The 25,159-nt window shown below is 41.5% G+C and overlaps 1 protein-coding gene and 1 long non-coding RNA gene across 7 annotated transcripts in view; one reads left to right on the top strand and one right to left on the bottom strand.

The window, feature by feature from the left end:
* The window catches only part of LOC132870646 (NACHT, LRR and PYD domains-containing protein 12-like), a 426,251-nt gene that overhangs the window by 75,391 nt on the left and 325,701 nt on the right, over window positions 1-25,159 (bottom strand). For all 6 annotated transcript variants that reach the window (XR_009651160.1, XR_009651159.1, XR_009651161.1 and 3 more), the window contains exons 20-21: window positions 17,240-17,413; window positions 4,872-5,066 (exon numbers count right to left, since the gene is read on the bottom strand). Coding sequence is in view for 2 of the 6 variants with exons in the window: in XM_060904396.1 (XP_060760379.1) it covers window positions 4,872-5,066; window positions 17,240-17,413 (369 nt within the window). In the remaining 4 variants the exon portion in view is untranslated. The remainder of the gene's footprint in view (window positions 1-4,871; window positions 5,067-17,239; window positions 17,414-25,159) is intronic.
* On the top strand, window positions 15,378-15,942 carry LOC132870372 (uncharacterized). The gene is made up of 3 exons (XR_009651098.1): window positions 15,378-15,450; window positions 15,552-15,612; window positions 15,899-15,942. It is a non-coding gene; the product is annotated as an uncharacterized LOC132870372 (long non-coding RNA).

Here is a 25,159-nt window from a genome sequence, read left to right as displayed (position 1 = left end):
GATATGTACTTTTCAGATGACCGTAACTTCCTCAAATTTCAATCGATATTCAAACGGTTTGGTTTGTTATATAAAAAAAACAAACGGAAGTATGTATTTATGATATTAATGATGAATAATCATTTTATGTTTTAAAAAAAATACATGCTGAAATTCCTATGCTGTGAGAAGCCTAACACTGCATACTTATGGATAACTGCGGCCTTAGGACAAATAACCATACAATTTATTTCCAATTTTTAGTGAAAATATTTTTACATGTGATAGGGCCGTAGGGGAAGCTAAAGTTAAATAAACAGCTTACTCACTTCTGAAACTTCAGAAATACTTAATCCACCTCAAAAACCTAATGCACTCACATAGCATAATAACAAATGTAAACTCACATCATAGCATAATAACAAATGCACTGCCCGAGTAAGTAATAGTATAAAACTGACAGTGACTCACGGTAGTTTGTGACAAAAAAAGCATTTAATTAAATCACATGTGGTTATACTTCCAAGGATAAAGAGATCCTTACATTTACAAAAAGAACATTCAAAGCTGATCATGTCAAAGTCAATATATGTTAGCACAGAAGATTGAAATTTCATTTGACTAGGCTCCAATGTGCAGTTAAAATAAAACTAAACATGCTGATATAAACATCTACAATTAAAACACACACAGACACACACCTCATCTTGTCATCAAAGTCAGTACTTTGATTTCCTGTAAATCATAATGTAAGTTGTTTTAAATTAACCAACCTGAAAATGAAAACCATGTGCAAGTGCAACTTCAGTTATTGAAAATATTATCTCATGACCTTCCATGTAAAATTACTTGGTGCTACGAGCTAGCCTAGCATGAAACACAACTTTGACTAAAAGCTGCAGTAAGTCGTTTTTGAAGAGAAAAGGTACAATTTTAGCATGTTCAAGCACCCAGAATTACAACCACATTAATAATGTTTTAAGAAATCAAACCATCTGTATACACGTCAAAATTTCAGCGAGATAAGAGTGTAAACATTTAAGCATCTCAATGGACTTACCTCAGTGTACCGCAAATTCTGTGGAAAAGCTTGTCTGTGGTAAGATGGCCGCCCTGTGCGGACGTTCTGGAATAGATAGTTTTCACATGACGTCACAGAGTCGGGGATTCCCTGGTGGCGGCCATCTTGGAGGGCTAGCTTACCGTACGGGTCACTGAGCACACATTGTAGTGCGCGAGTTACATTCATTTATATATTATTTACATTTATAGTTACATTACTACTATTTAAAGCTAGCAATGGTGCACACCTGTTGTATTCACGGCTGTCGTAATAGGTCAGATGATGAAGTCAAGCGGAGCTTTTATGGAATTCCCACTGTACGGGAGCACTAAGGCAGCAAACAAACTCAGCATACAAAAGAGAAATCTATGGCTTGCGAGAATCAACCGCAAGGATTATCAGCCTTCCAAACACAGCAAAGTCTGCTCCGATCATTTTATAAGTGGTAAGTTGTTTAAATAAACAATCAATTGTGTTTAAGTTTGTTTTTGGAAGCCAAAACATCATGTGAACAATCTCTGGAGAATGCCTAACTGGAACCGCTGAGTGTACGTTTACATTGTAATGTACACTTAATATCGCTCGTTTGTCACATTTCTATTTGAAACTTGTCACTTCACTCATGCAAGGGTCATTTTTGAAAAACATTTTAGGTCTATTCTGTATGATTTAATTTGTGTTTGGGATGCAAACAGCGCGCCTTTTGGCGGATGCCGCCTGAATTGTGCAGATCCGGTTTTTTTTTTTAGGGGGGGCGTTGGAGTGTCTGATTATAATTTCAAAGTAAATTCTGTATTGAAATTACTATACAAGCAAATCTGTTACAGTCCATGAAACAGGAAGTATAAGGATGAGAGAAAAAAAAAAAAAAAGAGTTTAAACCGGGAAGCTGCGCACATTTGTGCAGCCCGAGCGGTGTGCAGGACTGCGCAAATGTGCGCAGCTTCCCGATTTAAACTGTTTTTTTTTCTCATCCTTATACTTCCTGTTTCATGGACTGTAACGGATTTGCTTATTTAGTAATTTTAATACAGAATTTACTTTGAAATTATAATCAGACACTCCAACGCCCCCCCCTAAAAAAAAAAACCCTCGGATCTCCGCGATTCAGGCGGCATCCGCCAAAAGGCGCGCTGTGAATATATAAAGTTGCATATATCAGACAGCCTTTAAAGTTTGATGAAGTCAGTTTCAGGCTTTGGAGCAGGCTTTGGCAGTTTCAGGCTTTGGCAGCCCTGCATAGTCACTTGAAAATGCATCTTTGTCCACTTCGTAGGGGTCAATTCCCCCAATCAAGGCCAGTTTGGCTGCATACCGCGAGATGTGTATCTATATACTTCTGTTTGCTTGATTTTGCCGACATTGATCTTTATTTTAGAAAACTGACTATATAACTTAATAAATTCGTCCGAGATAACGTAGCCGGTAGTGGCGATGGTCCGTTTTGTTTGCCCTCCAAGATGGCAGCTGGGGGGGGGGGGGCATTCCCCGGAATGCCGTGACGTCAGTGAAAACTATCTATATGCGGTGAGGCATCTAGTCTTCTATGTATATCTATGAGACTGACTACCAAGTGGGAGGCAGCCATTTTTACCTGGTCAGGTGACCAAAGGCTATGTCAAAATAAAAGGCCATGGCCCAAGGCTAGCAAATCTTAACCAAAGTAAGAGTCTAAACTAAGGAAACTTAATTTGGCTCCAACAACTTTGTTTACTTTCATATCATATCAGGTATTTGACTGGGAAAGTCATAAAGTGACTTTGTGTAATGTTCCCTCCTGTAGTACTTAATTATTTTTTTAGTGTGGAACATGGAAGATGAGCGCAAAACTTCACTGGCTGGAGTCAGAGGTTGCTATGATCTGCATTCAGATAAGCTTTACTTTGTAAAACCTGCTGAGGTTCATGTTTATTTAAATAAATATTCGCATACATTCATAAAGGTATCTTTGCATTTTTACCTTGACCAGTCCTTTTGTCAAAAATGTTTTAAAAAATAAATTAATTAAAAAAAAATTAAACACCTCACTGATATGGGTATTTTGGGGGGCCTGTGCCTCAGTAGACCTTTATCTATCAATGCCCTGTCACTGCTGCTTTTAAACCCTGCAGCTCACACAGAGGGCAGTTAGTTTGTGTCTCAGGTGCAGTTTGTGTGATTAGTTACAGTGTTGTAGTAAATTTCACAGTGATTTCAGACACACTGCAGTCGGATCAAGTCCCGTTTTGTGCTGCAGCTTCTCACATACGTCCATCTGACCCAAAGACTCTGTGACAAATCATCAGTGTGCAGTGAAAAGAAACAATCTTCCTCCTCAGGACACTGATGATGAACCTAAAACCTCTGCTTCAGTCTCACTATTAGAGAATGTGTCTTACTGAGGAGCAGGTCATGTGACTCTCAGAGAGATGATCTTACCTCAGTGTCTCCAGTTTACAGTGAGGATTCTCCAGTACAGCACAGAGACGCTTCACTCCTGAGTCTCCCAGATTATTATTAGACAGACGCAGGTCTCTCAGGTGTGAGGGGTTTGATCTCAGAGCTGAACTCAGAGCAGCACAGCCTTCATCTGAGACACCACAACCACACAACCTGCAGAGACACAATGACACACACTTCATCAACAGATTTTCATCTTGGTTTAATTCTTACTTTAAAGATGATGAGTGCAAAATTAATTTTATTATTCAGATTGTCATGAGGATTTAATATCACCTATTTATTCTCATTAACAGTGTAATTAATAATGATAATACTGAGTGTTATATTGAGTTTCTCTCCTCTGTTGTGTGTGATATTAAACCATCAGCAGCTGAAGCTGAACAGAGAACAGTGGAGAGACCATCAACTTTAATCAGAGAGAGAGAGAGAGAGAGAGAGACTGAATCTCAGATGGTTCTCTATTAGACTTATAGTGCACTACACAGGGACAATAAACTTGTTTCTACAGAGTCTACAGAGTGCATTTATAGAACACTATAGATTCATATTATTGTGGAATCAGAGAAGTAAACAATGATTATTCCATATAAATCCTACAAACATTCAGCCACTCGTTCTTGAGACAGCGTGCGAACAAGAATTTCAGAAAAAAATGGACAGAAAACCCGAAAACATACCGGTTTCACCTCTCAGTGTCGGAGGAATAAAAATGTCAGTGTAATTTATGAATATGTTCGTTTGTCTCGTTACGTTTTTTAATTAATTAATTAATTAAGGCCAAGAGTGTCTAACATATATTAATATATTTAATATAATTAACATAGATTTAATTATTAAATAAACATATGAAAAACATTATGAATATATTTCAATACGGTCTGGAATCACGGATGGATATCGGAATGTCACATTGATTTCGCTACATTTTCATCAAATTTAACTCCATAAGGCCAGTGATTATCTAATTTAGTGTCATAAATGAGACAAATTTCTGCCCCTCGAACATTGTGCATGAGAGAGAGAGAGAGAGAGAGAGAGAGAGAGAGCATGAGAGAGATCTTGATCTGTGTGAACCTAAAGCCCGGCGCACACGGGCGACTTCTCTGCAACAAGTCAGCAACTGGCGATTTTTTTTGTCGCAGAATATCAAGCATGTTTGATACCCGCGATCTGTCGCAAGCAATATATATATATATATATATATATATATATATATATATATATATATATATATATATATATATATCCACGTCAAAAAAGAGAAATGATCACTTCATGACATATATTTGTTCTGCATGTTTTACTTTGAAAAGTTTAATTCATAACACTGTATACAACTAACTGCTGCTTTAGTGAGTTATTGTGACTCTCAGAGAGATGATCTTACCTCAGTGTCTCCACTTTACAGTGAGGATTCTCCAGTACAGCACAGAGACGCTTCACTCCTGAGTCTTCTAGTTTATTCCCAGTCAGATCCAGTGTCTTCACAGTCAGATGCAGTTCTCTCAGACTGGAGGTTTCTGAGTTGAGCGTTGAGACCAGAGCTTCAGTGCTGCTCCATTCAATTGTATCACAACTGATCCTGAAGGAAATAAAATAATACATAATAAACTTTTCGCCCGTAGTCAGCTGGGATAGGCTCCAGCTTGCCTGCGACCCTGTAGAAGGATAAAGCGGCTAGAGATAATGAGATGAATAACCATATGAAAAACATTATGAATATATTTCAATACGGTCTGGAATCACGGATGGATATCGGAATGTCACATTGATTTCGAGACATTTTCATCAATTTTAACTCCATAAGGCCAGTGATTATCTAATTTAGTGTCATAAATGAGACAAATTTCTGCCCCTCGAACATTGTGCATGAGAGAGAGAGAGAGAGAGAGAGTGCATGAGAGAGGTTTTGATCTGTGTGAACCTAAAGCCCGGCGCACACGAGCGACTTCTCGTCACAAGTGTACTGCGATTTTTGGACACAAGTTTCCCCTCTCATGTGCGCGTTATCTGTGACCAATGGGTGATTTGGGGAGGGGGATGCAAGTCACGTGGAAATCACGTGACTACTTTGCAGGTGGGGATTGGCTTAGCCTTTGGAGGTGATCGCTTTGTTACTGCAAAGACCCACACACGCAGCGATATCTCTGCAACAAGCAAGCGACTGGGGATTTTTTGTCGCAGAATATCAAGCATGTTTGATACCTGCGATCTGTCGCAAGCAACAAAAAAATTATCACCATCACAAATATCCACATACGAAGCAATTTTTTGCTTGCATCAAAAAAAAAGAAATGATTTCATGACTAATATATTTTGTAGGTGCATTTGGTAATTGAGTGATCAATCTTATTAAATCTGAAGGTTAATAATTAATTATTGTCATTAAATCATTTAATCAGTCTCATTGAATCATTTTCATTGAATCATTTTCATTGAATCATTTTCATTGAATCATTCTCATTAATTTTGGTGCTTAATAATAAATTACCAAACAGCTAAATTATGGCATATTCCAAATTATTATGATCACTTACCGTATTACATAACTTATATGCACCTTTTAGAATTCTTTGGAGATTGGGCAACTTCAAGTATATTCAGCACAACAAATAAATACACACAGTTTCAATAATAATGGAATTTATTATAACAAAAAAAAAGAATAATGTCAATTGAAATATATACAAATATGATATATACTTGATGAGCAGGTGTGTGCGTGCGTTTGTCCACGTGGTGGAGGCCTAGCTTGGTTGCTAGCTAAGACAAAGGAATGTTATCTAAGTGGAACAAAGGATTAGCTCTGTTGCTAACTAAGGTGTGTTTGTGGGTGTGAGGTCTTGTGACCACATGGTATAGGCCTTGTATAGCTAAGCTAAGACAAAGGAAAGCTAGCTAAGGTGTGTTTGTGAGTGGCCACGTGGTCTAAGCAAAAGGCTACCATGGGATGCTAGCTATGTATGTCCACGTGGTGCAGGCCTTGTGGCTTATGCAAAAGGTTAGCCTAGCTTGCTAACAAGACAAAGGAATTAGCCGTGTGGCTAGCTAAGGCCCAAGGACCCTACCTCGTGGAGTTAAAACAAAAGGTGTGCATGTGAGTGTGGGGGAGGGCCGCCACGTGTTCTCTTGAGACAATACACTTAGCCCTGGAGGCTAAGGGGACAAAAGAATTAGCCTTAGGCTAATTTCACTAGCTTATACAGTACTGAATCCACTGAAATCTTAATGCAATCAAAATGTGTAATAAGGAAATCAAAATGTTAGTAAGGGATAAAGAGAAGCATGCACAGCCTATCTATTCAACAATTGAGAGATTAAAACAATCATTAATTCAACACGCTCCGTGTCTACAGTGTAAACAATTAAACCGTTCCTGAGTTTAAATTCACACTATTTCAATAAAGCAAATTCCTAAGACTAGCTTTAATTATGCCCAAAAATGCCAGTCTTACTTAGTTCAGTATCTCGTCTCTACGCGAGATTATGAGAAGATGTTCCGAGACTTTTGGAGTTTCACCATTGTGAAGCACGTGAGTCGCTTCTGTAGAAAGCAGAGGATTTCTTGATCCGACGCGTGGTCGCTCGTGATGAAAAGAAGTCTCTGATCAATGTGCACAGCGCTTTTAATTAGGAGGAATTCCGATCGCTCCTAACTTTTAATTGAACTGTTTGAGCTGCAGTCCGTACGTACGTATAATGAATAAACAAAAACTGGTTGTAACTCAAGCTGAGTTTAAAATCGCGCGATCTGAGAATCTACCGTGGCCAAAGGTGAAAGGAAAGCACGAAACTCTGGTTCTTGAGGAAAAGAAAAGAAAAGACGTCTGTTCTTGGGTTTGCTCGGCGGAGCGAGCGATCCTCCTTGTGTCCATGTTGAATTCACGGCGCCGAAAGAGAGCGAGTTGAGCGTTTCCGGGTCACTTAAAGAGTCGGGGTGTAAGTGACATCATGGAGGACGTGACATAGGTGATCCCGCCCCAGCGTGACGTAGGTCAACGCGGAAGTGGATTGATGGGATCTGTAGTTTCTTAAAGAGACGGACTGAATGTACCTACAATTTGTTCTGCATGTTTTACTTTAACAGAAAAGTTTAATTCATAACAATGTATACGACTATTAACTGCTGCTTTAGTGAGTTATTGTGACTCTCAGAGAGATGATCTTACCCCAGTATCTCCAGTTTACAGTGAGGATTCTCCAGTACAGCACAGAGACGCTTCACTCCTGAGTCTCCCAGATTATTATTAGTCAGATCCAGGTATCTCAGGTGTGAGGGGTTTGATCTCAGAGCTGAACTCAGAGCAGCACAGCCTTCATCTGAGACACCACAACCCTGCAACCTGCAGAGACACTGTAGAGGCTCGTTCGTAGTGAGACCTTGAGAAAAGTGCTATAGCTTACGCTGACGAAGTCTCTGTCCCAAAGTAACTGTTTCCACTCTCAGTGTCCATGTGCCTTGCAATAAATCCACTTGAAATGTCCTGAAAGTTGAACTTTAATCCTCGTTTAACTATTACAAAGGTTCTAAGATACAGAGAGTCGGTGAGTCAATATCAGAGAGTCAGGTAAGAAAAACTGTTTGCTTCCACGGCTTCTCGAGATCTACCCTGAGAAGCGCGAGACCGTTCTTATATAGCTGAATGAATTCTAATTCTAATTCTTGAGAAGTGTGAGACAGTTCTAATTCTTGTTCTAATTCTTCACATATGAATTCTTAAGAAGCGTGAGACAGTTCTAATTCTTAACATATGAATTCTGATTCTAATTCTTTTAACCTTGCCACATATTATTCATCATCTTAATCATGAAATAAACTACTTATATGAAATTACACATTCAAATGAAATTATATATACCATGTAACAAATTGTAATTCACATCTAAATGAATTCTACTTTGGCCGTTACATACCCGGCCCCTAATTGCTTTCTATCCTAGAAACAATTACAACATTGAATGTACTTAACAGTCCTTTTCATTCTGCTTCTTGAAGCAGGCAGAGTTTGGTGATCGGCCGCTCAAGTTCATTCATCTTCGTCTTGACTTGAACCTTGCGGACGACTCCATGTTCGTCCTCCACAGTCTTCACGATTCCTCCCATTAGCCATGATCCTCTATCTCCTTGGCTATGTACTTGAGTACGGCGGTACTGTCTGTCCAAAACTTGGAATCTGATAGCAGCAACTGAAGCTCTTTCTTCAGCATGACATCCACCTTCACAGCTAAGGCAGCCGCCGTCAGCTCCAACCGCAGGATGGTAGTTGGTTTCAGAGGGGCGACCCCCGCCTTCCCCAAGACGAATGCACAGTGTACTTGGTTGCTGCTATTCTTCTGGACTAAGTACGTGACAGTACCATAGCCTATTTCACATGCGTCACAAAAGTGATGCAGTTGAGCATGCACAGTTTTGCCAAATTCAGGTGGCTTAAAGCATCGTGTTACTCGAAAGTCAGTGAGCTGTTGGAGTTCTTCAGTCCACTTGGTCCATTGTTGTGCGAGGTGTTCTGGCACAATGTCATCCCAGGCTGTTCTTAGTCTACACAATTCTTGCAAGATGTTTCTAGCAGGTAGTATGACTGGTGACAACATTCCTAGTGGATCATAGACAGAGCTCATTGTAGACAGGATTCCTCTCCTGGTAAGAGGCTTCTGCTCGATGTTCACCTGAAACTTGAAATGATCTGACCGGATGCACCATTGTACTCCCAAGGCTCTCTTGATGGCGAGTGAGTCCTGGTTGAGATCAAGATCTTTGACTTCTGTTGCTCGGTCCTCAAGCGGAATGGTTAACAACACGTTTTGACTGTTGGTCATCCATTTTGTCAGTCTAAAGCCTCCTGTTTGACAGATGGCCGTCAAGTCGTGGAGTAGCTTGATCGCTTCCTGTTCTGAGTTAACTGATTTTAGACAATCGTCGACGTAAAAATTGTTCAACACTGTCTCCACAGCTGCTGCATCAAAAGTACTCCTGTTGTCCTCAGCACATCTTCTCAGCGCATAGTTCGCACAGCTGGGTGAAGAGGTGGCTCCAAACAAGTGTACCTCCATTCTGTACTCCTGCAGCTCCTTTGAGATATCCCCGTCAGGCCACCATAAAAACCTGAGAAGGTCTGCGTCTTCAGATGGGACCTTGACCTGGTGGAACATGGCCTCCACATCTGCCATGACTGCGATTGGCTCCTGACGAAATCGTGTTAAGACTCCAACCAGACTGCTTGTCATGTCAGGCCCTTGCAGTAGTTGCTCATTAAGTGTGGTTCCCTGATATGAAGCACCGCAGTCAAATACCACTCGAAGTTTATGCTTCTTGGGGTGGTAGACAGCATGATGTGGAATAAACCACACCTTTCCATCAATCCTGTTAAGCTCTTCGTCTGGGACCTTGATGGCGTATCCCTTGGCTATGACCTGGTTCATGAAGCTGACGTATTCCTCTCGGAATGTCTGGTTTCTCTGAAGCTTCTTTTTCATGTTGAGCGCTCGTTGCTCTGTCATTGCTCTATTGTTAGGCATTTTCACATCTTTGTTCTTCAATGGCAGTCCGATAGAGTAGTGACCATCGACCAGTTTTGTGGATGTGGTGACTCTGTCCATAAACAGTTGATCTTCCTTTGACATCTCAAGCTGCTCTCCTTGAGCATTCTCGGGAAAATCATACTTGAATTGCTGGGTCCACAATTCTTCAAGTCGAGGCACCGATATCCGATTCATTTGGATCTGTGGGTATCCGTTCTTTGACCAGCTTCCGATGTTCTCACGCAGCGGCCCGTTCACTGTCCATCCCAAGACTGTACGTACTGCATACGGCCCATCTTTCACGCTGCAGATTACCTCTTTTGGCTCTAAAGCCTTTGCGACATCAGTCCCAATTAGAAGATTGATATCCGCCTTGATCAATGGAATTCGTACACCTCGTAAGTGTGGCCACCTATCCATGTCCTCTTGGGTTGGGATATTCTCCTGACTAGCAGGTATGGCCCTTTGCGTAAACACACCAGTGAGCCCGACAAAGTCATCCCCCTCCAGACTGCTGATTTCTAGGTCTGGCAACACCTTGCACGAGACGGTCCTTTGGTCTCCCATAGTGGTAAGTAGGATGTTCACATTTTTTCCTTGCAGGTTAAGGTTGTTGGCTAGCTTGTTAGTGCAAAAGGAGGCGTTGCTCCCTGGATCCAGGAATGCATAACAAGTCAGCACCTTGTTGCCTTTCTTTGCCTTCACTCTCACCGGAACGATGGCGAGGACGGTTCCTGCACCCCCGGCCCCCATCTGAGAGCAAGTTTTCCCTGCATCCACGAATCCACTGACCACAGTTTGTTCTTCCTGTAAAGACTCCTTTTTTGGTTCCTCCCTTGAAGTGTCTTCTTTTGTTATGTCTTTAGGGGTCTGCTTTATGTGTAACAGTGTAGGGTGTTTAGCTGAACACATCTCACAGCTCTTCTTTTCTTCACAGGCACTGCTCATGTGTCCTCCTATAAGACAGCTGTAGCAGAGTCCTTTGCTCTTAAGAATTCCAATTTTTCTTTGTGTAGCTTTTTTTGAAGTTTCTTGCATTGTTCCATGGTATGCTCTCCCTGACAGAAGATGCACGGTTTCACGAAAGCCATGTTCATGTTTGGTTTCTTCTCTTTAGCTTTCTTGTTCTCGGCACCAGCAACATCTTTCACTACTTTCTGCTCTTTAGCTTCAGTGGCTAGCGTTATGATGGTTTTCTTGCCAGCTGATTTTTCAGGTTGGCGCTTTGTTTGACCTGAGATTTCACCAAACACAGGGTGTGCTGCCATTTCAGCCTGTTTGGTTACAAATGACACCACGTCTTGGAACTTTGTTCGCCGATCTTTCTTCTGAATGTCAATGGCGACGCTCCTGAATTTCTCCCTCAGCCTGTATGGGAGCTTGGAGATGACTGTGCGCATGTTCACAGCATTCTCCATCTCATCCAAGTACTCTAGATCCGACATTGCATTGTTACAGTTGATCAGAAACAGAGCATATGCTTCAAGTGCCTTAGCGTCGTCCGACTTGATAGTAGGCCAATTTAAAGCCTTGTCCAGGTATGCCATCGAGATCTTATATTTGTCACCAAAGCGCTCCTTTAATAATTTCTTGGCTTCAGGGTAGCCCCGTTCGGGGTCCATATGAAGACAGCTGCGCACTAAGCTATTAGGCTGACCACTTGTGTGCTGTTCCAAATAATAAAGCCGGTCTTTGCTGTGTTCAGTCTTGCTTTCTATGCAATGCTCGAAAGCTGTCATGAATAGATGGTATTCCATTGGATCTCCTTTAAAAACTGGAATATTCGGCGATGGCAATGTAGATAGCTTTTGTTGCTTTATTAGACTCTCAGTTATCTCATTTTGGCGTTGCATGACAGAAGCCAGGTTGTCTGTGTTTGCAGAATTGCCCTTTGAAGTGACAGGCTCTTGTCGCACAACAGGTGTTGCATCGGCAGCTATTCCACTACTATGGCTATGCTGAGATACATTACTAGCCCCACTGCTCCTATTGTGGCTGACATGTTGTCTCTGAGTAGGCGTCAGTGAATCCACTCTACTGCCTTTAGAGCCACTTGACACATCCGAGTCTTCATATTTTCTTAACACAGCTAATCTTGCATCTGATGCAGCGAGCTCTGCTTGTAACTCCAACTCTTCTTTTTTAGCTTTGAGCCGTAGCTCCTGCTCTTCCAAAGCCCTTTTCTGTTTTTCCTTTTCAGCTTTGAGCCGTAGCTCCTGCTCTTCCAAAGCCCTTTTCTGTTTCAATGTGGCTGTCTTGGTTAACAAAGCAGCTTTCTCCATTTCAACTTTTAAGCGCTCAGAGCGAACCGATGATACTACAGAAGCAGAAGAGACAGACTTGGCTTTTTTACTCTTTCTGGATGTAACTGAAACGCTATCTTCAGGATTTACCTCATTGTTCACTCTTTCAGACTCTTCTATGCGATGCGTTGCATCCTGTATCCATGATCTAACCTCTCGCACAAAATTGTATTACTCATCATATCTTGGCTGAAACCAATTACTTTGATCTGTATTCATATTCTTTGTGCATCCAAGTTGACTGTACAGGTCTTTGACATCGGCATTTATCTTACTGAATTCTTCTATCAGCTCTTCATACTTGGTTAACAATTCCTTTGTTATAATTTCCACGTTTGCATCATCATCCATTAACTCACGCAATTCGTTTTTTTTCTCAGTCAGTTTTCCTAGCTTTGCTCTTCTGGAGTCAATTCTTGTCTGCAGACTATTTTCCAATGACCGTTGTGTTGGTTTACGCTGACGTTTTTCCCTCGGAAGGCTTACCGTCTTTTCTTCTTCATCCGTCATGGTTGCTTTGAACGTCGGTCCGGTTTTTTGTTCCAATTCCACTTGCGACAGGTACGTTGCAGCCACGTCCACTTGTCAATCACCAGCCACGAGTGTAGCGCGTGATCGCGCTAGTTCAGAAATCCCTCGATGAATCTTCTTTCCAGTTTCAGCGAACCTCTCCAGCGTTTTGTAATCCGATGTCAAGCGAGTTTTTCTTACTATTGTAGAGGCTCGTTCGTAGTGAGACCTTGAGAAAAGTGCTATAGCTTACGCTGACGAAGTCTCTGTCCCAAAGTAACTGTTTCCACTCTCAGTGTCCGTGTGCCTTGCAATAAATCCATTTGAAACGTCCTGAAAGTTGAACTTTAATCCTCGTTTAACTATTACAAAGGTTCTAAGATACAGAGAGTCGGTGAGTCAATATCAGAGAGTCAGAGAGTCAGGTAAGAAAAACTGTTTGCTTCCACGGCTTCTTGAGATCTACCCTGAGAAGCGCGAGACCGTTCTTATATAGCTGAATGAATTCTAATTCTAATTCTTGAGAAGTGTGAGACAGTTCTAATTATTGTTCTAATTCTTCACATATGAATTCTTAAGAAGCGTGAGACAGTTCTAATTCTTAACATATGAAGTCTGATTCTAATTCTTTTAACCTTGCCACATATTATTCATTATCTTAATCATGAAATAAACTACTTATATGAAATTACACACTCAAATGAAATTATATATACACCATGTAACATAAATTGTAATTCACATCTAAATGAATTCTACTTTGGCCGTTACAGACACAATGACACACACGTCATCAACAGATTTTCATCTTGGTGTAATTCTTACTTTAAAGAAGATGAGTGTAAAATTAATTTTATTATTCAGAATGTCATGAGGATTTAATATCACCTGTTTATTCTCATTAACAGTGTAATTAATAATAATACTGAGTGTTATATTGAGTTTCTCTCCTCTGCTGTGTGATATTAAACCATCAGCAGCTGAAGCTGAACAGAGAACAGCAGAGAGACCATGAACTTTAATCAGAGAGAGAGAGAGAGAGAGAGAGAGACTGAATCTCAGATGGTTCTCTACTAGACTTATAGTGCACTACACAGGGGCAATAAACTTGTTTCTCCAGTCTACAGAGTGCATTTATAGAACAGTATAGATTTATATTATTGTTGAATCAGAGAAGAAAACAATGATTATGCCATATAAATCCTACAAACATTCAGCCACTCGTTCTTGAGACAGCGTGCGAACAAGAGTTTCAGAAAAAATGGACAGAAAACCCGAAAACATACCGGTTTCACCTCTCAGTGTCGGAGGAATAAAAATGTCAGTGTAATTTATGAATATGTTCGTTTGTCTAATTACTTTTTAATTAATTAATTAATAATTACTAAATTAGTAATTACGGCCAAAAGTGTCAAACATATTTAACATATGTTAATATATTTAATATAATTAATGTAGATTTAATTATTAAATAAACATATGAAAAACATTATGAATATATTTCAATACGGTCTGGAATCACGGATGGATATCGGAATGTCACATTGATTTCACTAAATTTTCATCAAATTTATCTCCATAAGGCCAGTGATCAGGGGCGGACTTACCATTAGGCAAACCAAGGCGGTTGCCTAGGGCCCCCAAAATTTGGGGGCCCCTAACAGTCAGCCCCGTCACGGTAAACACCAAACAATATATATGTAATCTTAATTTGTCTCTGATATTAAGTAGTCAACGATATAAATGGAAAAACACACCAAAATATCATCAGAATATCGAATTCATGTGTATATAGTATTTGTCCCAGCACACACACACACCCTGGTTGTTTTACATTGGACTAGTTCATGATCTGACCACGTAGACAGGTGTGCGACGGAAATTCAAACTAAAGCAGCGGGAACTGTAAACAAGATGAAGCGCAGTTATGAGAGTGGTTGCACTAAACGGAAAAAAAGGGCACAAAGCAAAAAGAAAGCAGCTGCACTTCTGAAACTAACTACATTTTTCAAATTACATTTTTTATGTATAATCTGGAATATCAAGAGTAGTAGCTGAAGTAGCCTGTTTATTTATTTATTCAAATCAATCTAATTATTATAGCTGTCGGTCAAATATGCAACATTTTTCAAGAAGCAACTTTAAAGCAATCTTTTTATTGTTGCAAGTTAGAGCATAAGTGGATATTGACTCAAATTGTGACTGAGGGGGAAAAAGGTATCAGTCATAGCTTGACGGTTTTAGTTGCAGCGGCATCGTGGCAGCAGTTGACTTTCTACCACTTTTACACTATTTTCTGGAGACCAGAAAGACAATAACAATAGGATTATATAGATGATGAAGGCCAGGAGAAGTACATGGAGAAGAGACAAGCAAGAAAGGCAGAAAGGAGAGAGGGAGACCTGAAACATAAAGGCAAAACAGACACACAGATGAAGAAAAACAGGGGCACAGACAAAGAAATGGAAGACAGGGACAAAGAGAAGGTATTCATTTTAACAATACGTTTTGGGTATTTATTTCTACTGTTCCATGATTGATTTGCTGTTGTCTTGTGTCACAGTAGTGAAAGATAATAAGAGACAAGACGGATGGACAACACCAACTTCTGCCAGTGAGCCCTTGCTGAACAAGGTATGTGATTTGACAAAGGATTACTTGTGTTCATAGATCATATCATCAAAGAAAAAAGTGTATTGAGTTGTTTTGTTATAATGCTGTGTTGTTTACTGTAGTTTGGGTTCCATACCTCTGCACACCACCTTTCTATGAAGACTTTGGAGAAGCCAGCAACAAGTAGGACTTTCTTTCTCATATGATTATGATGAACAATGGACATTTGGAGATTAAGGACTTTTCAGTAATGTACTGGCTGCAACCTTTAAAAACTCATACCTCTCTCTTTCTCTACCCTCCCTCTCTCTCTATCACACACACAAACACACTCTCTCTCTCACACACACACACACACACACACACACACACACACACACACACACACACACACTCTCACCCACCCACCCACCTACCTACACCCCATTATGGAATGGTGATGGAATACATGAGCAATGGAATTTTGAAGATTAAGGACATTTCAATAATGTACTGGCTGCATCCTTTACAAACTCACAATTCCTCTGTATCTGTCTCTCAACCACTGTATTGCCTGTCACTAAATGACTCACTCACTCACTCACTCACTCACTCACTCACTCACTCACTCACTCTCTCTCGTACATATATCTTGGCATCAGTCTTATCCCATTGAAATGTAGAGGTTTCGATAGAGTAATATCCATTTGTCTTGTAGTTCTGATAACAGTAAGATCATTTTGTATCTCTGGTAATGTGTATCTGGAAATATGGATCCATTTGTGTTCTACTTCTGATAAGAATAAGATCATTTAATATCTGGTAATATGTATCTGTGGAGTAAAAAATAATTGGATTTCAGATATCCTTGTTTTATTAAAATATGGAGATTGACTCTTAAAATTGGCTCTCTCTCTCTACTGTCTCTTCTTCTGTTGTTTGCCTTGTCGCTCTCTCTCTTTCTGGTTTGATCTGAGCAATAAACACTGTCAGGATTTTGGCAAATGCTGGAGTAATCTCAAACCTGTTTCACTGTGGAGCTTATTTGGGGCACATTGTTAGTGGAAGTTTGGTATCTGTTTTTCTGAATTTACAGCACGGAGATATGGCATGTGCCAAGTAGGGATGACCATTACTCTGTATGTGTGTTTCAAGACTGACTTTTGAGGGCCCCATGTCTGTATTTCGCCTAGGGCCCCAAAATGGCTAGAATCGCCCCTGCCAGTGATTATCTAATTTAGTGTCATAAATGAGACAAATTTCTGCCCCTCAAACATTGTGCATGAGAGAGAGACAGAGAGAGAGAGAGAGAGGTTTTGATCTGTGTGAACCTAAAGCCCGGTGCACACGGGCGACTTCTCATCACAAGCATATTGCTATTTTTGGACACAAGTTTCCCCTCTCATGTGCGCGTTATCTGCGACCAGTGGGCGATTTGGGGAGGGGGATGCAAGTCACATGGAAATCACGTGACTACTTTGCAGGTGGGGATTGGGTTAGCCTTTGGAGGTGATCGCTTTGTTACTGCAAAGACACACACGCGGTGATATCTCTGCAACAAGTCAGCGGCTGGCGATTTTTTGTCACAGAATATCAAGCATGTTTGATACCTGCGATCTGTTGCAAGCAACAAAAAAAATCATCACCGTCACAAATATCCGCATACGAAGCAATTTTTTGCTTGCGTCAAAAAAAAGAAATGATGACTTCATGACTAATATATTTGTTCTGCATGTTTTACTTTGACAGAAAAGTTTAATTCATAACACTGTATACAACTATTAACTGCTGCTTTAGTGAGTTATTGTGACTCTCAGAGAGATGATCTTACCTCAGTGTCTCCAGTTTACAGTGAGGATTCTCCAGTACAGCACAGAGACGCTTCACTCCTGAGTCTCCCAGATTATTATTAGTCAGATTCAGGTCTCTCAGGTGTGAGGGGTTTGATCTCAGAGCTGAACTCAGAGCAGCACAGCCTTCATCTGAGACACCACAACCACACAACCTGCAGAGACACAATGACACACACTTCAACAACAGATTTTCATTTTGGTTTAATTCTTACTTAAAAGATGAGGAGTGTAAAATTAATTTTATTATTCAGAATGTCATGAGGATTTAATATCACCTGTTTATTCTCATTAACAGTGTAATTAATAATGATAATACTGAGTGTTATATTGAGTTTCTCTCCTCTGGTGTGTGTGATATTAAACCATCAGCAGCTGAAGCTGAACAGAGAACAGCAGAGAGACCATGAACTTTAATCAGAGAGAGAGACAGGGAGGGAGAGAGAGAGAGAGCGAGAGAGAGAGAGAGAGAGAGAGCGAGAGAGAGACTGAATCTCAGATGGTTCTCTACTAGACTTATAGTGTCAATAAACTTGTTTCTCCAGAGTCTACAGAGTGCATTTATAGAACACTATAGATTTATATTATTGTTGAATCAGAGAAGTAAACAATGATTATTCCATATAAATCCTACAAACATTCAGCCACTCGTTCTTGAGACAGCGTGCGAACAAGAGTTTCAGAAAAAATGGACAGAAAACCCGAAAACATACCGGTTTCATCTCTCAGTGTCGGAGGAATAAAAATGTCAGTGTAATTTATGAATATGTTCATTTGTCCAATTACTTTTTAATCAATCAATCAATCAATCAATCAATCAATCAATTAATTAATTAGTAGTTAAGGCCAAAAGTGTCGAACATCTCATCTCATCTCATTATCTCTAGCCGCTTTATCCTGTTCTACAGGGTCGCAGGCAAGCTGGAGCCTATCCCAGCTGACTACGGGCGAAAGGCGGGGTACACCCTGGACAAGTCGCCAGGTCATCACAGGGCTGACACATACACACAGACAACCATTCACACTCACATTCACACCTACGGTCAATTTAGAGTCACCAGTTAACCTAACCTGCATGTCTTTGGACTGTGGGGGAAACCGGAGCACCCAGAGGAAACCCACGCGGACACGGGGAGAACATGCAAACTCCGCACAGAAAGGCCCTCGCCGGCCACGGGGCTCGAACCCGGACCTTCTTGCTGTGAGGCGACAGCGCTAACCACTACACCACCATGCCGCCAGTGTCGAACATATTTAACATATATTAATATATTTAATATAATTAACAAATGTAATTATTAAATAAACATATGAAAAACATTATGAATATATTTCAATACGGTCTGGAATCACAGATGGATATCGGAATGTCACATTGATTTCGCTACATTTTCATCAAATTTAACTCCATAAGGCCAGTGATTATCTAATTTAGTGTCATAAATGAGACAAATTTCTGCCCCTCGAACATTGTGCATGAGAGAGAGAGAGAGAGAGAGAGAGAGAGAATGCATGAGAGAGAGAGCGCATGAGAGAGGGAGAGAGAGAGAGAGAGAGAATGCATGAGAGAGAGAGAGAGAGAGAGTGCATGAGAGAGGGAGAGAGAGAGAGAGAGAGGGAAGGTTTTGATCTGTATGAACCTAAAGCCCGTCGCACACGGGCGACTTCTCGTCACGGGGGCCTCCCGACATAAGTTTGCACATACGAGTACAACTCTGACTGTTCCATCTGTCACCTGCCGAACTTCCGCGTCGCGACGTCATCAAAACAAACGTCACGCAGAGCTTGTCAATCTGCGTCCTCTGGCTCGTGCTGACATGTCTGTCCCTTCCAACACATTCTCCAAAACGACCGCAAACTTCATGCTCCTAAACACTCGCTCACTTAATAACAAAGCAGAATTAATTCACGACACAATTATTGAAAGAAAAGTCCACTTCATGTGTCTGACCGAGACGTGGCAAAATCAGCAGGATTTTTTATCTCTCAATCTGGCCACTCCCCCCAGGCTATGTATACATCCAAAAGCCTCGCTCCATGGCCGTGGTGGTGGGCTGGCTGTCATACGCAATTCTGACTTTATGGTTAAAGAACTCCCCATTAACTCCAGCACTTTTGAATGCATACATTTTGTGCTGACAGGGGCTGCACAGTTACAAGTTGTACTTGTCTACCGCCCTCCCAAAGCCACCAATGGGTTTCTCTCTGAGCTCTCTGAGTTACTCACCACTGTCTGCCCCATGTACCCATCCACCATTATCATGGGCGATTTCAATATTCATGTAGACTCGCATAACTGCCCTTTTGCCATTGAATTCCTATCTCTCCTGGACTGCTTAAACATAACACAGCATGTACATGGTCCCACGCATGTCAAAGGCCACACCTTGGACTTAGTGTGCTCCACTGGCATAACCCCCCTCCATCTCCAGTGCCTGGACCTAGCTATATCGGATCACCATGCCATTCTTTTCTCTGTACCTGAGCCTCCACCCAGACTGCGCGTCAAACGTACAATAACATTCAGGAATATCAAGCGTGTGTCTACAACTGCATTATCAAGCATGCTGGCATTACACCTTGCAACCAATCCCTCTGGCCACAGTGTGGATGCCCTTGCTGAGCATTACAACGAAGCTCTCTCGCTCAGTCTGGATGCTGTAGCCCCTCTGAAGACCCGGTCCATCTCCTTCAGCCAGCCCACTCCTTGGTTTACCCCAGAGCTCCGCCTCATGAAGGCTGCTGGGCGTCGGCTTGAAAGGCTCTACAAAAAATCCGGCCTTGTTGTCCACCAAGAGGCCTACAAAGATCATGTCAGGAACTACAAAGAGGCTCTCTCTAAGGCAAAAACTTTATATTACTCCACCCTCATCAATAATCAACAGAACCACCCAAAGCAGCTCTTCTCCACTGTCAATCGCCTCCTCCGCCCTCCAGATGCACCCCAACCGTCTGATGCTGCCGAACTCTGCTGTAGGTTCCAGACATTCTTCCAGCAGAAGGTGGATGACATTTACCGGGAGCTCCTCCAGTCTGGCGCTCCATGTCCACCTGCCTTTAACCTGAAGGACTGCAACTCAACCTCAGCTGCCAACCCACAACAGTGCTCTCTCTCCTCATTCTCTCCACTTAGCAATAATCAGATCATGGACTTAGTGTCTAAAGCTAAAGCCACCTCAAGCAAACTGGACCCACTCCCTACAGCCTTGGTAAAGGCATGTCTCCCCACACTATGCCCTACCATGACGGCCATCATTAACACCTCATTGACATCTGATGTGGTGCCCTCCAGTTTCAAGATGGCTGTGGTGATTCCCACCCTCAAAAAACCCAGCCTGGACCTTGACGACCCTGGCAATTATCGTCCAATCTCCAACCTACCGTTCCTCAGCAAAATTCTGGAAAGAGCAGTGGCTGCCTAACTTCAACACCACATGTCCCATCATGAGCTTTTTGAACCCCTTCAGTCTGGTTTTCGACCCCACCATAGCACGGAGACAGCTCTCATCAAGATCATGAATGACCTACTCTCTGCTGCAGACAACGGCCACATCAGCCTTCTCATCCTCCTTGACCTATCTGCTGCTTTTGACACAGTCTCCCACACCATCTTGCTCCACCGTCTCCATGAACACTTGGGCCTCACTGACACTGCTCTCTCCTGGTTTCACTCCTACCTCTCCAGTAGGACACAATATATCACCATCAAGGACTTCACCTCAACCCCAGCTCCAGTCAACCACGGCGTGCCTCAAGGTTCAGTGCTCGGCCCCCTGCTGTTCACCATCTACATGCTTCCTCTTGGTCAGATCATCCGCCAACATGGACTCAGTTTTCACTGCTATGCTGATGATACCCAACTGTACATCAACACCAAACCATCTGCTCATCTCCCTCCCCTACCACTTGTCCACTGCTTGCATGAAATAAAGACATGGATGGCCGCTAACTTACTGAAATTAAACAACAACAAAACAGAACTCATGGTGGTGGCCCCCCCATCACTTTCCAAAGAAGTCAGTGACATCCTGCTTAATGTGGATGGCTGTACCACCAGGCCTTCAACAGAAGTGCGAAACTTGGGTGTTATCCTTGACTGCACACTCTCATTTCAGGTCCACATCAATAACACCACCAAATCCGCCTTCTTCCACCTCAAGAACATCTGCAGACTCTGCCCTTCAATATCCCACTCTGTTGCAGAAACTCTGATCCATGCCTTCATTACCTCACATCTGGACTACTGTAATGGTGTCCTTTATGGCCTGCCCACTAAAGCCCTGGACCGACTACAGCGCATACAAAACTCAGCTGCCAGGGTTCTTACACACACAAAGCGGTGGCAACACATTACCCCAACACTCAAGCAGCTCCACTGGCTCCCAGTGAAGTCTCGCATCACATACAAGATCCTACTCCTCACATACAAGTCACTCCATAATCTTGCTCCTCTGTACCTCTCTGACCTCCTCCAGCCCTACTCCCAATCAAGGTCCCTGAGGTCCTCTGGCAAGGACCAACTTCTCATCCCACGCTCCAGGCTACGGACCTTTGGTGACAGAGCCTTTTGTGTTGCTGCTCCCACCCTCTGGAACAATCTACCTCTCCACATTCACCAAGCCCCCACTCTGGCTATGTTCAAAAAGCATCTCAAGTCACATCTCTTCACTGAGGCTTATGGTCCTTAACCCTTCCCTCTTCCCCCATACCCAATTCCTTGACCTATCTCCTCTTTTGTAAAGCGACCTTGGGTTCCATGAAAGGCGCTATATAAAACTAAGTTATTATTATTATTATTATTATTACAAGCGTATTGCGATTTCTGGACACAAGTTTCCCCTCTCATGTGCATGTTATCTGCGTCCAATGGGCGATTTGGGGAGGGGGATGCAAGTCACATGGAAATCATGTGACTACTTTGCAGGTGGGGATTGTCTTAGCCTTTGGAGGTGATCGCTTTGGTACTGCAAAGCACGGGCGCAGATAGAGGGGGGGACGGGGGGATTCGTCCCACCCAGATTTAAATTCACCTCGTTCGGTCCCCCCCACTTATAGGGAGGAAGAAACGTCTATGCTGTCTTTCTTTGCATAAGGCAAACCTTACGGAAAAATCAAAAGACTAATTACCATTCGGTTTATTGAGGTGCACAGCAGTATATACAGTTGCAACTGCGCAGACTGCACAGGTTGCGAGCTCGAGCTTGGTTGCTATGGTTACCCACAAGTTTGACAGGCATATCGGGGACAGCTCCTGCTAGTTCAGGACCCCAACACGACATGATGAAGGGTGCCAAAAGGCAGAAAACGATTGCATCGTTTTTTCAAAAAAAAAAAAAAAGACTGTAAGTAAACTGTGCCTTACTTTATCATATCACCTTGCAATTTTTTGATAGTCTGTTCAAAGTAATGTCGTAGTGAAAGTAAAATCGTACGGAGTACAGATGCCTTTCTGGTAGCCTCCTTCTTTCGGTGGTAGCCTGTAGATACAGTGCTCAGAAGGCAGTTTTAATGTTTAATCTGGCGTTCCCTGCCATAATTTCAGCGAGCATAGTGTTTCATAAGGAAACTTTGCGAAGAGTTGTTGACTGACTGCCGCTCACACAACACACAGGCATAGTTAGAAAGTCAGGATGTACTGGTTTACACTTTACACACACACACGTAGCCCAGCCTCTCGCTATGGTTAACAGTTGGAACTTAGTGGTTTTAAAACTAGTTTTGCAGTTTTGCAATTTCTGTGCGTGATGATAATGTGCAAACTTTGGATTTCCATAGGCTATGTTAAAATGTTATCATTGTCCTGGCCTGCAGGTAGTTCCTGGTGATGGCAGTGAGGGAGGTGAAATAACATGTATACACACTACCGGTCAAAAGTTTGGGGTCACCCAGACAATTTTGTGTTTTCCATGAAAGGTCACACTTTTATTTACCACCATAAGTTGTAAAATGAATAGAAAATATAGTCAAGACATTTTTCTGGCCATTTTGAGCATTTAATCGACCCCACAAATGTGATGCTCCAGAAACTCAATCTGCTCAAAGGAAGGTCAGTTTTATAGCTTCTCTAAAGAGCTAAACTGTTTTCAGCTGTGCTAACATGATTGTACAAGGGTTTTCTAATCATCCATTAGCCTTCTGAGGCAATGAGCAAACACATTGTACCATTAGAACACTGGAGTGATAGTTGCTGGAAATGGGCCTCTATATACCTATGGAAATATTGCACCAAAAACCAGACATTTGCAGCTAGAATAGTAATTTACCACATTAGCAATGTATAGAGTGTATTTCTGATTAGTTTAAAGTGATCTTCATTGAAAAGAACAGTGCTTTTCTTTCAAAAATAAGGACATTTCAAAGTGACCCCAAACTTTTGAATGGCAGTGTGTGTGTGTGTATATATATATATTATATACACAAAAAAAAAAAAAAAAAAAATATATATATATATATATATATATATATATATATATATAGCGGCATGGTGGTGTAGTGGTTAGCGCTGTCGCCTCACAGCAAGAAGGTCCTGGGTTCGAGCCCCGGGGCCGGCGAGGGCCTCTTTGTGTGGAGTTTGCATGTTCTCCCCATGTTCGCGTGGGTTTCCTCCGGGTGCTCCGGTTTCCCCCACAGTCCAAAGACATGCAGGTTAGGTTAACTGGTGACTCTAAATTGACCGTAGGTGTGAATGTGAGTGTGAATGGTTGTCTGTGTCTATGTGTCAGCCCTGTGATGACCTGGCGACTTGTCCAGGGTGTACCCCGCCTTTCGCCCGTAGTCAGCTGGGATAGGCTCCAGCTTGACTGCGACCCTGTAGAATGATATATATATATATATATATATATATATATATATATATATATATATATACACACACACACAAAATGGAATCATTTGCTGACAGCTCAGTCCCCCCCAGTTCAAAAATCCTATCTGCGCCCCTGCTGCAAAGACACACATACACGTGGCGATATCTCTGCAACAAGTCAGCGACTGGCGATTTTTTGTCGCAGAATATCAAGCATGTTTGATACCTGCGATCTGTCGCAAGCAACAAAAAAAATCATCACCGTCACAAATATCCGCATACGAAGCAATTTTTTGCTTGCGTCAAAAAAAAAGAAATGATGACTTCATGACTAAAATATCAGGGATTCTTGAGACAAGGGATAAAATGGGTTTTTAATTTCTAAAAATAAAATGTTGATTTTTCCAAAATATATTTATATATTATAGTTGCCCCAGATGTTGGCCTTTTAATGCTGTCAAAATACAATCTCCCAGGTTTAACATTTTTAACATTTTTGTCATGATTGCTGGACAAGCATGGAATTTTGTCAACACCATAAGACACACAGAAACCTAGAAAATATGTATTTTGAATAAAATTATTGCAGTTCTTTTGAATATTGGAGATAATTTTAATCTGTGCTGATCTATCCACATTTTCAAACTACTACGATTACTTAAAATAAATAAATTATGGAGCTATCACTTATTATTAGTGGGGAAATATACATTTTCACATTTAGTTTTTAATCTAAAAAACAGACAATGGTATTCAGCTATATAAAAATTACAAATTCATTTAGGAAATGCAGTGTTTTTATTGAGATAATCTGAGACAATATAATAAAATCTCCTTTAAAAAACAAAAATGAAAAGAAAACTCATCTTATGGAGTTGACGAGCTGTTGACGGAGTTGACACACATCTTACGGTGTTGACGGATTAGAAGAGAACAGGGTATAACTTCATTTACCATGACCATTGAACTTCAAAAACTCATTTTTTTTGCACTCACACCCACTTTAAAAACAGTAACTGGGCAGTAGACTTTTCTAATCTCTTGAACAGTCCATCTCATCAAATATGTGGATCATGGACAAAGAACATTCAGAACA

This window comes from Neoarius graeffei, chromosome 22 (assembly GCF_027579695.1).
Source record: "Neoarius graeffei isolate fNeoGra1 chromosome 22, fNeoGra1.pri, whole genome shotgun sequence".
Taxonomy (NCBI): Eukaryota; Metazoa; Chordata; class Actinopteri; order Siluriformes; family Ariidae; genus Neoarius; species Neoarius graeffei.
The sequence above is the reverse complement of the archived record's forward strand: the minus strand, read 5'-3'. Positions and strand labels throughout refer to the sequence as shown.